The sequence below is a fragment of the Lithobates pipiens genome, unplaced genomic scaffold (assembly GCF_037356315.1).
Source record: "Lithobates pipiens isolate NorthernLeopardFrog02 unplaced genomic scaffold, aLitPip1_a1.2 Scaffold_23, whole genome shotgun sequence".
NCBI lineage: Eukaryota > Metazoa > Chordata > Amphibia > Anura > Ranidae > Lithobates > Lithobates pipiens.
The window spans coordinates 300969656-300983737 of record NW_027507785.1 but is presented as its reverse complement, the minus strand read 5'-3'; the positions used below and the strand labels follow the sequence as shown (position 1 = coordinate 300983737).

The 14082-nt window shown below is 44.5% G+C and overlaps 1 protein-coding gene across 1 annotated transcript in view; it reads right to left on the bottom strand.

The window, feature by feature from the left end:
* Nucleotides 1-14082, bottom strand: part of USP33 (ubiquitin specific peptidase 33) — a 141204-nt gene that overhangs the window by 65843 nt on the left and 61279 nt on the right. Inside the window, exons 6-7 of the mRNA XM_077450421.1 lie at nt 10762-10864; nt 3623-3692 (exon numbers count right to left, since the gene is read on the bottom strand). Coding sequence (XP_077306547.1) covers nt 3623-3692; nt 10762-10864 — 173 coding nt within the window. The remainder of the gene's footprint in view (nt 1-3622; nt 3693-10761; nt 10865-14082) is intronic.

The following is a 14082-nucleotide window of genomic DNA, read 5'->3' as shown; positions in this document are numbered from 1 at the left end:
ATTTGTATAAATCTTTTCCCCTGGTATGATTATCAATGTTCTATATCATGTTTACTTGGATGTCATGCCTGTACATGTATTGAACACTTATTGATCACATAGAAACTCTTCCTGACATTCATGTATAATTGACAATAAAATTTCTACTCTTGCATTGTCTTTGAGCCTGCCTTATTTAAAGTCCCATACTCGTTTTGTTTTTCCACTTTTATTTTAACACTCTCCACAATATATCCCCACCTCTGCCCATCATCATCCATCCCTCTCCACAATATATCTCCTCCGCCCAACAGCATCCATCCCTCTACACATTGTATCCCCCACCAGTGGCGGTGCGTCCATAAGGGCACACGGGTGCCGCCCCCTCTCTCCAGCCACCCCTTTATCACCAATAGATAGATTCATGCATTGCATGAATCTATCTATGGCCGCTGCTGTCACCCCCTATTCAGGCACCCGGTCCTTTTTCGGGCGCAGCAAGGTTTTTTTTTAAGCACCCAATTAGAGCCATAGCCTCTAATAGGCGTCAAAAAAGGTGACTTGCAAGCGCCATGCTGGGCGCTCACAGGTCACTCAGCTGTGTTAGAAAACTGAATGAATATTCGCATTCCTAACGCTAAACCACCTCTGTGCCAATCTGGTGCTCGGATCTGTTACCTGTAACCTGATTGGCTGCCTCAGGCGTCCAATCATAGCAGAGGTCAGGAGAAGACATCGAGGAGCTGTCCCACCGCCACCATTTTTTTCAGAATTTTTCAGTTTGTTTGCGCCCCCACCACACAAAAAAATTGGATCACCAGCCGCCACTAATCCTCACCTCCGCCCAACATCATCCATCCCTCTCCAGGATTCAGGGCAGAGGTGGGGATATATTGTGAAATTGGATGAGGATGATTCTGGTGGAGATGAGAGTTACATAGTGAAGAGGCTCTCCACAATGTAACTCTCTTCCCCACCCAGAATCATCCTCATTTTCACAATGCAAGTCCATCATGCCAGCTTCAGGTGTTGTCATAATAATATGTAATAGTGTTCAACTTCCAGCTATTGGATTAAGTGCGTGACTAAGTGAGGGGGCACAGCGGTACACTCCATTTATCTGTGACTCCACGCCACTCTGTCATATCTTCATGCACCTGAGAGGGCTAGGTTCACTTAACAGGTTAAGAAGCTGGCCACGCTCCCTGCTCCAGTACTGGCCAACGTGATTGCAACCTAGCAACAGCAACTAGCAGGCTCAGCTTTAGCAAGGGATGGAAGGGGATTGAGTGTCATTCTTGATCACCAGCCGAGGGGAGGAGGGTGGAGGGGTTGCTAGTGAAAGGCGGGAGTGGTGGACACCGCCGCTCAGGCTGAGGCTTGTATTCTCTGCTGCACGGGCTATGATGAGATGACTGTGTATTTTCATGTGAAGGGAGGTGGTGAGCGAGCCCCGTTGACGGGCTCCTTGGGACGCTCGGGCCCCTTACAAAAGTACTGCCTGTACCCCCCTGATGGTGGTCCTGGTTGCCAGAAACATTCCTTTAAGCCCAATTGTCCTGGACCTGTCCCCAGCCTGTGAAAGGAGAGGCAGCGCAGTGATAAGCTCATCTCTGTCACTCTGCTTTCTCTTCCCACCAATATTTTTATCAGCGCATGAACTGATTCGCTTCTTGTGCTGCTTCTTCCTCTCCCACTCCAACTTTGCTGTATGGGGTCTGAGAGAGACTAATATCAGGTAGAATTTGGGTTCGTACACTGCTGGTATTTAAAAAAAAATAAAAAAATACCTTTGGTAATGTATTAATGATTACAGAGCTGCAATACGGTAATTTGTGTCTTCTACTTCTGCCTAGAGTTCAAATTCAACAAGCTGAACTGAAATGTTTTTGTGAGTTTTTAAAGAGGAAATAAACCCTGATGGGTTTACTTCCTCTTTGTCTCCCTGCAAAGGTAAAGCATAATGGGCTAGTATGCATCGCATAGTAGCCCATTATGTGCCACGTACCTGACACAGGAGCCAGCGATGTCACCGCTGTCCCCTGTAGTCCGGAGCGTCCATCTTCTTCCGGGTATCGCTGCTCCGGCCATTCACAGCGCTGGAGCAGCGTTGACGTCATTGCCGCGCATGCGAGCCGCCACTAACGGCATATCGTCATTAGCAGCGGCATGCCACTAACGGCGATAGTGCGCCTGCGCGCCACTGTCTACGGTGCATGCGCTGTAGACAGCTGTGCCTGTCTTTTTGTAAACATCTCCTAAACAGTGTAGGTTTAAGAGATATTTCTTGGACCTACAGGTAAGCCTTAATCTAGGCTTACCCGTAGGTCAAAGTGGTTTGTAAGGGTTTACAACCACTTTAATCACTTCAATACTGCACATAATCATATGACATCCTTGACTTTGTGCGGGGATATCTGAATGATGCCTGCAGCTACAGGCATTATTCAGATATATTTCTTTCCAGCTGGTGATTCTGTGCACGTTAAGAATGATCATGGCGGCAGTTCTGCAGCTTGATCGTTCTTATAGGTGACAGGAGGCGACGTCTCCCTCCTCCGCCGCCATCTGGTGCTTCTCCGGGCTCTCCTGTGCCATTGGGGGACCTGGAGGAAGAATCGGCCACCGCCAGATGACGACGATAGAGATTTCTGGGGGCCAGATGGTCACCAGTCATCTCTATGACCGTTGGAGACCCGGGCGCGACGTTGTGATGTCACACCCGGGTTAACGGATGTAAATAAAGCCGCAGTCGCGGCTATCAGCACGAGATTGTGAATTTTTTTGCCTGATCTCATGCTTTCCAGCTTGCAGAAGAGATGTGGGGACTTATTGGCCCTGCATCTCTCCATAAAGAGGACCTGTCACATAGATGCCTATTATAAGGGATGGTTACATTCCTTGTAATAGGAATAAAAGTGATCAAAAAAATAGAAATGTAAAAAAAAGTGTAAATTTAAAAACAAAATAATATATATATATATATTTTTTTAGAATGCCCCTGTCCTCGGTAGTTTGTGCTCAGAAGCGAATGCACACGCAAGTCCCGCCCACATATGTAAACGCCGGTCAAACCACACATGTGAGATATCGCCGCACTAGACCTCCTCTTTAACTCTAAACTGGTAACCTGTAAACATTTTCAAAGCATCGCCTATGGAGATTTTTAAGTACCGAAGTTTGGTGCCATTCAAAGAGTGTGTGCAATTTTAAAGCGTGACATGTTAGGTATCTATTTCCTCGGCGTAACATCATCTTTCACATTATACAAAAAAATTGGGCTAACTTTGCTGTTTTGTTATTTTTTAATTCATGAAAGCATTTTTTTTCCCCAAAAAAAAGGTGTTTGAAAATTATTGTGCAAATAGCATGCAAGATAAAAAGTTGCAATGACCGCCATTTTATTCCCTAGGGTGTCTGCTAAAAAAACATATATAATATTTGGGGTTCTGAGTAATTTTCTAGCAAAAAATGATGATGATGAGTGCCAGAATAGGCCCGGTATGGAAGTGGTTAAAAATGACATAAGTGATATAAAAGTATTTTCCTTTGTTTGCTGAAGTTTTATAAACTTAAAAAGACTACAGTCAACCCCAAAGATACAAAAGAGCATGCACACAAGTCTCTGTCTTTATGAGCTTACCAGTTGGACAGGGCCTGCAGAGCAGCGTTCATGTAACATGTATTGCCAATGTTTTTTAGTCCGGTGAGGCCTAAACAGAATACAAGATCTAATCACTACTGTAACAAGAATGATAAAAGTAACATCTCATCAACAGAGAATGATAAAAAAAAATTAAAAAAAACAGAACCATGAAATTTTGTAAAACAAACCTTTAATACACGAAAGAGTCAGTCAAAAATGAATATTATTTCAGCGGCCTAACGTCCAGGCAGTTTCTCATACACTATTTGGCAAAAGTATTGCCTGCCTTTACATGAACTTTAAGCACTTGCCTGGTGGTTAAATGACCACATACACCCCCTTCCTGCCCAGGCCATTTTTCAACACTGACGCATTTTGAATGACAATTGCGCGGTCATGCTACACTGTACTAAACAATTTGTTTATCATTTTCTTTACACAAATTGATCTTTCTTTTGGTTGTATTTAATCACTGCTGGGTTTTTCATTTTTACAAAAAATAAAAAAAATAAAAGACCAAAATTGTTGAAAATTTTTTTTTTATATACTTAAGTTTCTGTCAGTAAATTTTGTAACTTCACTGATGTGCGCTGATGAGGCGGCACTGATGGGCTGAACTGGTGGGCATTGATGAGGTGGCACTAATATGCCGCACTTATGGGCACTGATAGGTGGTACGGATAGGGGGCACAGATAGGCGGTACTGATGGGCAACACTGATCGACAGCAGTGACGGGCATTGATGGGCAGCACTGATAGGTGGTACTGATAGCCAGCATTGACTGGCACTGCTAATGGGCACTGATGTTGGCTAAAAAGGCATAGCTTGCAGTCTTCGCTCTCATTCATCCCAAAGGTGGTCTATAGGGTTGAGGTCAGGACTCTGTGCAGGCCAGTCAAGTTCCTCCACCCCAAACTTGCTCATCCATGTCTTTTTGGACCTTGCTTTGTGCACTGGTCAAAATCATTTGGTGGAGGGGGGATTATGGTGTGGGATTGGGCTTCCCAGTGAAGGGAACTGTTAAGGCTTCATCATGCCAAAACATTTTGGACAATTTCATGCTCCCAACTTTGTGGGAACAGTTTGGGTTGGCCCCTTCCTGTTCCAACATTACTGCGCACCAGTGCAAAAAGCAAGGTCCATAAAGACATGGATGAGCGAATTTGAGTGGAGACTAAGTCAGGCCTTCTCATCCACATCAGTGCCTGACCTCACAAATGCGATTCTGGAAGAATGGCCAAACATTCCCATAGACACACTCCTAAACCTTGTGGACAGCCTTCCCAGAAGAGTTGAAGCTGTTATAGCTGTAAAGGGTGAACGCAATATTGAACCCTACAGACTAAGATTGGGATGCCATCAAAGTTCCTATGCATGTGGAGGCAGGCATCCCAATACTTTTGACAATATAGTGCTTCCTGCCGTATTTGTGGTAATGCAAGACAAATTAAATTACAGGAAGGAGTGTGATCCCTTTGTGAAGTGGACCCCCAGAGGGAAAAGCTGGAAATCTGAGAGCAGAGACCTCACCATTGAGCTACCACAACTTGAAAAACAAGCAAGTGCACAACTCAACCAAGATAAGAACTGAGTGGGAACAGCACCAGTTAGGAGCTGCCACCTGTGCACAGAGTGAATGGAACAATTATGTAACAAAAGAACCGAGATGTGGCAGCCAGGAGTGCCTGAGGCTCTGAATCCTTGGCAGGTAATACAGACGGTTAGAAACTGCAGTGACTGGAGCTCAAGCTTGTGACCAAAATACCAGTTGTTGACTTATTTTGTTTAAAGGACAACCAGGTCTTTGGTACAACAGCCCTTGAATCTACCCCCCCCCCATACCACCCATAACCACCTGGACAAATAGCTTCGTCCTCGATCCAGCAATCTTCGCTATGCGTCCCTGTCTGGCATTAAAGAGGCTTTTCCAGCAAAAACATCCACTTCCTAATATGCATGTGCACCACCATTCCTTTAATTCCTATGGGTAAGCCATATTCTGCTGCAGCGGTTGCCGACCAGAGTTTCCGTGGACCACTGATGGCCCATGAGAACATTGTGGTGGTCTCCAGGGTTTCTGCTGCAAATCAACATTGTGGCGGATGTATACCGGCCTATGATGTTTTCAGTGTTTCTCTTAATGTCCGCTGGCAAGTCAATACTATCAGCGTGCATTGATACCAAACGCCTCCTTTGAATACCAGCTCCTGGGAACTCAGAGGGAGGTGCTGGGAGTAGTGCAGAGAGCGGGAGGTGAAGAAGGAGGTGACCTTCCAATGGCAGCGCTGATCACAGACTGTGGAAGGGAGCACAAAGCTCAAGCACATGGCTGGATAAAGAGGTGACGAGTCTGTGTAAGGCAGCAGTGTGATGCAGAGTGTTTGGAGGCAGAGAGCCAAGTTGGAGGGGGTGTTGGCAGAGAGCCGAAGAATTTTTTGTATAAGCCATGTAAAATTCATGTTAGCGGTCAACAGGATTGTAAGCTTAGTGGCTCGTGAGGTCCAAAAGGTTGGCGACTACTGTCCTATCGAAATAATGAAAAGTAATGAAGGACACTACTGCTTACTCATATGAATAAATGGGGGTATGGCATACACATTCACGACAAGAAGGACCTGATGGGGGCAATTCTGCTGGAAAAAATTGTGCACCTGCCAGGGCTGCAGAGTGATGACTGCTGGATGGAGGAAAAAGGTGAGAATTGCTGGATGGAGGGAAAAAGTGAGCAGTTGTCTAGGTGGGTCATTCAATGAATATTTCATAGTCATTCCCTGAAAGCCATGCTGGTTGCTGAGTGTGCCTGGTGGTGATCATTCCCTATATTAGGCTGGGTTCACACCACAGCGATGCGGGAACGCCGCAAATCCGCGGCGTTTTCCCGCATCGCATGCCTCCCACCGGCAGTTCACACTGCCCTATGCGAACGGCTGGGAGTGTCAATGAAATGTTAATGACACCCCCAGATCCGTCCGCATATCGCAGTGCGATCTGCAGACTCGCACAGGAATCGGATCGCATGGTGTGAACACCCATGCGATCCGATTCTGCTGCGGACCAAAAAAAGGGTCCTGTGCGAGTTTGCTGCGGGAGCGATGTGAATTCAGCCATACTATCTGTATGGCTGAACTCGCATCGCTACGGAGATCGGATGTGATTTGCACTGCAGTGCGGTGCGAATCACATCCGGATCTCCCCCCGCAGCAGTGTGAACCCAGCCTTAGTGTTCTGCGCTGCATCCCTAGCTGTGATAGCCTTCATCTGCTAATGATAATTCACTAGCTGTAACAGTATTTTCTCCCTATGACCAATGTGGTTTTCACCATTCCTATGTAAAAGGCACACTGTCACCTTGCTAAGGCAGGGACTAGTTTGTCAGTGTCTCTGGAAAAGTCTGCCACCTTCCCCATATAGTCACCTTAACTTGGTTCCCTTGCAGCTCCTTGTTTGGGTATACCTGGCACCTCCTGGTATGGAAGAAGTATGTGACTTGCTCTCCTGTGATGTTGCCTGGGCCTACCCAGTTTCCCCAAAAATAAGACCTAGCGTGATTGTCGGTGATGCCTGAAAAATAAGCCATAACCCCCCCCCCCCCTAATAAGCCCTAGTTAAAGTCCATGTAGGTCTTATTTTCAGGATAGGGCTGATTTTCAAGGAAACAAATGTAGGGCTTATTTGGGGGGTAGGGCTTATATTGCAGCCATCACCGACAATCACGCTAGGTCTTATTTTCGGGGAAACAGGGTATCAGTCAATCCATAAGCCCGGGTATTGTTACTTGACCAAGGGTGTGGCCTTACCATTCCTACAGGTTGCTCTAGCCGACTTCTGCCTGCTCCTGGCAGAGGAGCATAGAACCTCAAGTAAGCCAGGGTAAGGGGAGTATCAGGCACTGTCATTGATAAGATGACAGTGTCTCTTTAAAGTGGTTGTAAACTCTCCCCCACAACTTTGTCCCATGTAAATCAGCATAAAAACCCCTAATGGACACTGCTTGTAGATATCTCCTTACTTGCTTAGTATTGTTGTAATCCTTTTTGTTCTTTAGAATGACATTATTATACACGATTATTATTATACACGATTTATATAGCGCCAACAGTTTACACAGCGCTTTACAATGTATAGGGGGGGACAACACAATTACAGTACAATACAAAAGGTACAGGAGGGCCCGACTCGTGGAGCTTACATTCTAAAGGGAGGGGGGTGGTGGTACAAAAGGTAATAGCTGCAGAGAATGATTTGATGGGGGTGGTTCAGGGACAGTTAGGTGGGTGTGGAATAGGCTTCCCTGAATAAATTACATCACTGAGCATGCCCAGATCTCCCCCGATTTACGGCACACTCTCTATGTGCTTGTCTATCTGTTATCAGGACTTCCTACAGCACACCACTGATATTCCAGGAGGCTGCAGAATCATTCAGAGCTTCCTCCTACACACCACGTGACATCATATGGAGTGTAAACCTGGCCATTACTGCAGTCTTATCAGGTGAAGCTGATAAGACTGACATAGGCAAACATTAGACAAGCAGCACAAGTAAATACTATGAAATAAAACAAGTCAGCTATGAACAGGGTTGCCATAGAAACGTTGGATTGAGAAGGAGGCTTGGTTAACATACAGGAAGTGCTCAATGTAAGGGTGAAAATACACTCCACTGCGGACTCAGAAAACAATACTTAAGATGGCGCTGCCTAACCCCTGGAAACAAGTTTTTTAAAGTTTCTTTAAACAGTAAGTAATATGTGATTTGGGCTGGATTACAGTGGCTATAGTCTGATAATTACTTATTATAATGGACTAAATGAAAAGAAGCATCAGAGTGGAAGAGTTTACTTGCTCTTTAACTACATATTACTTCTTGAATTTAAACTGACCATACATTGTTTTCTTGTTTGCTCATCCAGCAGGTTCTTCCATCCACACAAATGAGGTAGATGGAGGAATCTCCCTCATCGGAACATGTATTCTGACAGAAGCACCCACTGCTGCCAGAATATGCTAATCAGCGGCTGCAGTCATTGGTCAATGGAAAAATTTTCAACGGAAACATTTTCAACGGAAACATTTTCAACGGAAACATTTTCAACGGAAACATTTTCAACGGAAACATTTTCAACATGCCCCTTTGTCAGAAGCCAATTAACCAATCAACTTCTGTCGAGTAGGGGAGCCCACACACTGATCGAATTTCAGTTAGTGTATGGACAACTATATGGTTATTTACTGGGCTGCTGTTATAAATCACGAGGTCCCATACAGCCTACCTGACAGGGCCCACTCGGGCCTAGAGAGACTGAGGGACATAGATTTATCAGTCCCTTTCTCTACAGCCTCAGCTGAAGAGATGATTGAATAGGAAACACTCTGAGGCTTCCTGCTCATTCACAAACTGAAGCATAGTAAACATCATTACATTACTATGCTTCAGTGATGAATGGCCACCGGAGTGATTGGTACCTATCGCTCACTGTGTTCATTCAGGAAAGGAAGGGGCCAGTAAATGGCATCCTCCTGTGTGCCCACAGCAGCTGCCGGTGGGAGAGGAGAGAAGCCAGCAGTGCTGTGAGGGAAAGGAGCACACAGGGGGCCCCAGACAGCATATGGAAGGGGCGCATGTGTTAGAACCAATTCCCTTGCATTGCACCTGGAGGGAGGGTGAGGAGGAGAAGCTGGCAGCGCTGCAGTAGGAGACAGAAGAGGATCAGTGTCTGCAATAAGACAGTACAGCTGGTCGTCCTGCTCAACAGGTGCCAGGGCCACCCTTTTGAACTGATGGGGATGGGGCCCGTCACAGGAGGGCTGGCTGTACTACCTTATCAGCGGCCCTGTCCTCCAGTGCTGTATACCGCTCCCTTACTAGATTGCATAACTCTGATTTCTGGCCTTTAGAAAGTGACATGAATCCAGCCCATGACAGAGCAGGTTAGAAGAGGGGAGAGATAGAGAAGTGTGGGGCTGGAGCGAGAGGTCAGCATTGTGACCAATAGGAATGGAAACCTGACCTGTGCTAACCAGACAGCCTGTTTGATTTCCTAACACTACAACTTGGCCTATAGTGTGTGTGTGTGTGTGTGTGTGTGTGTGTGTGTGTGTGTGTGTGTATATACACACACACACAATTTGTGTGCAATCTTAACCACTTAAGGACCGCCTCACGCCGATGTACGTCGGCAGAATGGCACGGCTGGGCACAAGCATGTACCTGTACGTTTAAGCCGTGGAGCGGGAGTGCGTCACCAGCGGCACGCTCCCAACCCGGTCCTGAGCTCCGTGACTGTGGCCGCGATCGGGTCACAGAGCTGAAGAACGAGGAGAGCTCTGTGTAAACAAACCTCTCCCCGTGCTTCTTACTGTGGCTGTCACCGATCATCTGTTCCCTTTTATAGCGAAAGACGATCAGTGGCATCACAAGCCAGGCCACGCCCCCTACAATAAAAAAAACACAACGTCATACATAACACCTACACTGCCCCCTAGTGGTTAACTCCTTCACTGACAGTGTCATTTACACAGGAATCAGTGTATTTAAATAGCACCGATTGCTGTATAAATGACAATGGTCTCAAAAATGTGTAAAAAATGTCTGATGTGTCCGCCATAATGTCGCAGTCACAACAAAAATCGCTGATCGCCGCCATTACTAGTAAAAAAAAAAAAAATCTTAATAAAAATGCTATAAAACTATACCCTATTTTGTAAACGCTATAACTTTTGCGCAAACCAATCAATCGCTAATTGCAATTTTTTTTTACCAAAAATATGTAGAAGAATACGTATCGGCCTAAAATGAGGAAAAAAATAGTTTTTTTAAATATTTTTGGGGGATATTATAGCAAAAAGTAAAAAATATAGCATTTTTTTCAAAATTGTCGCTCTATTTTTGTTTATAGCGCAAAAAATAAAAACCACACAGGTGATCAAATACCACCAATAGAAAGCTCTATTTGTGGGGAAAAAAAAGGATGCCAATTTTGGTTGGGAGCCACGTCACACGACTGCGCAATTGTCAGTTAAAGCGACGCAGTGCGGAATTGCAAAAAGGGGCTCGGTCCTTTGGCTGCAAATTGGTCTGGGGCTTAAGTGGCTTTAGGTTGTAAGAAAGGATTTTTTGAAAAAAGTAAACTTACCTCTAGTCTTTAGCTCGTCCTCCTCTTCAAGTTCTACATCCAGGTTATCATAAACCACGGCCGGTGGGGTTTTCAATGTAAGGTTTGTTGTCATTTTTAAATCCTTTGTAAAAAAAAATAAAAAAAAAATAAATAAATGTTTGTACTTTCTTTTAGCATTATAGAATGGAAAACAATTAGCACTCAGACCTGCTTATGAACTAAACTGCCTTTAATGGCTTCTAATGCTTTCTCATTTTGTAAAATGAAGCCTCTCCTTCCATGTAGCATCAAAAAAGGAAGACTATTGAGGCTGGGAAAATAAAGCTGATGAGAAGTGATCTGGTCTTTTGTGCCAAAATGTAAAACAAACTAGAAATTGCTTGTTCAATGGAGCCATGCAGGGGATCAGATATGATGTGTGGGCACCTGGATGTGCCTGACTTTAATAGTAACATTTTTTATGTGCTGTGCCCATATACAGCAGCCGTGCTTTAGTATACCACGTCTTTTCTCTTTGCATGTAAGCGCAATCATTTTTATTAAAAATTAATTTATTCGCAATAATACGCTAAGTGGCTTGTGCCTAATCTATATGGTTTCTGGAGATTCTTGGGTGAAGTAAGGTGTGTATCCTTGCTATGGAGTCCTCACAGTTCTTACTGACGGTGTCAACAAGTTTCCTGGATACTTGATGATGAGAGCGTTGGCCATTCTGGAGAGATAAAATGCATATGATCTCTATAATATGAGATCACCCCGTCTGCTAAGAGGCTTAATTCATTTTCTCACAAGCACCTTTAGATTTTTTGAGCACAAGAGCACTTTATGTTGAATAATGAATCCATTGGTTATGGACTTTTGAATATGTAATTTATTTAAATAATTTTTTGGTTTTCCTGAATTTCTACATACATATATTTTTTAATCATGTGCACTGATATGTAATATTTTCATCATATGCATTTGTTTGTATATTTATTTTAACCTAAAGGGACAGCATTTTTTTATTTTTTTTATTTACACATTTAAAGTGCTACTAAATCCAGGACCCTGCATTCACTATATCTGGACTCCCGCAGTACACAGAACATGGAAACACAATTATTTTAGTAAATATAAACTACTAAATACCTTTCTCATCAGCAGTATATAGCAGTCTTGTGACTTATCAATTTCTGGTTAAAACTTGTATGTGGAGCTTTCAGTCTACTCAGACTGTCCTGTTAGGCTGCATGACCTCTGACCCTGGACAGTGCAGATTGTCCCTGTGCTGATCCCATGCACCCCTCCCAGAAAAAAACTCTCTAGCAAAACACACCAAACTGAGCATGTGCAGAGTGCCCCCACGCCTCTGTTCTATCAGGAAATAGATTGTAGACTGTAGAAGAAGGGGGAGTATCAGAGAAGACAGAATCAAACAGCTTTTTTTTTTTTTTTAAACAATGCACAGGATTAACCCCTTAGGTTCCACAGCGAGTAAATACAATCATGCTTTATTGCATATACAGTTGAAATTAGTTGGTCTGGTGTTCATTTAGTGTCCCATGAGCGCCATATATAATTCTGTGCTTATGCCACGTCCTAGAAGTCATTTACTAGTAGACTAATACATTTGTTTGTGCCTTTAAAGTCCATTACTTTCCTCTAGATTCAATTGAATTACTGCATATACAGATTGATTTTACTGTTGTGGGTTTAATAACACTATCTATTGTATATCATATGCAGATTTGTAAATGCTCTCTCTAGATGTCATCTGCATATCAGAGAAACAAACAACTCTGACGTCTTTCCCTGATTATCTACATACTAAATCTATTGAGAGTCATAGTAAGGCCATTGTATAGCACCAGGAAGCAGAGCCTGCAATATTTATTCAATGAGCAAATATTTCAATAACATTTTTAAAACAATGACACCTACTATTAAGATAATTTACATTGAGTTGAATGGTCTGTTTAAAAATTACAACTGTGTTCCTACTTACAGCCTACCCTCCCAGCTATCGATATTATTGAGAGTCCACCTCCTGTTATAAATGGTGATTTACTTCTGATCATCCGAGAGATTTCCATGCGTAGATAACCGGTTATCTGTGAGGTAGCTATATGTATTATGCAGAGGTCCTATGGGTATAGCAAACAGCTTAAAAGTTTCATATTATGTGTTCTCTATTATATGTCTAATTGATATGTTTTATCTTCATAGCGAGACCTGTTTTCTTTCAACAAAAACCCTGTGTGTCCTGAAGTAGCAATAGCGAAACGCGTCGACGCACAGGGGCTCACTAGCATCTATTCGTGTAAATTTTTTGTCAATATGTATTGTATGCTTTTAACTCTTCTATATATGACCTGTCTGTTGTAATCTTGTTTGTTAATAAAATATTTTAATTATATTTTTGTCCATTGTCTGAAAAGTCAGAACGAAGGCCTCTGCCCCTTTATACCTCTCCTCATCTGTTTAACCAGTTGCCGACCGCCGCACGCCGATGTACGTCGGTACAATGGCACGGGCAGGCATAAGGACATACATGTACGTCCCTTGCCTCCCGCGGGTCGGGGGCCCGATCGGGCCCCCGCCCGGTGCCTGCGGCGGTCGGAATTCGTACGGGAGCGATCCCGGACGAGGGGACGGCCATTCATTCATGGCCACCCCCTCGCGATCGCTCCCGACGAATAGAAATCCCCGGTGACATCACTTCCTCTCCTGTAATGTAAACACAGGAGAGGAAGTGATGTATTCTCTCCTCCGTGTCGGTATTTTTCGTTCCGACACGGAGGAGAGCGGATCAGTAAGTTGCACCAACACTCACACACACAGTAGAACATGCCAGGCACACTCACACCCCCCCTTTACCCCCCGATCACCCCCCCAATTACCCCTGCCCCCCAGTCACAGTGACACCAATGTCATTTTTTTTTTTTTTTTTTTTTTTTTTGCATTGGTGTCATTTGTGACTGTAATAACTGTTAGGGCAGTTAGAGTTAGCCCCCTTTAGTTCTAATGTGCCCCCCTAACCCCCCCCAATAAAGGTTTAACCCCGTGATCACCCCCCGTCGCCAGTGTCACTAAGGCTGGGTTCACATTGCAGCGGTTTATGAGAACGAATGTGATTCGCACCGCACTGCAGTGCAAATCACATCCGATCTCTGTGCGATTCGAGTTCAGCCATTCGCCGCACCCGCCGCACCCGCCACACCCGCCGCACCCGCCGCAAATTCGCACGGGACCCTTTTTTTGGCCCGCAGCAGAATCGGATCGCATGGGTGTTCACACCATGCGATCCGAGTTTGCAGATCGCACTGCGATATGCGAACTGATCTGGGGGTGTCAGTA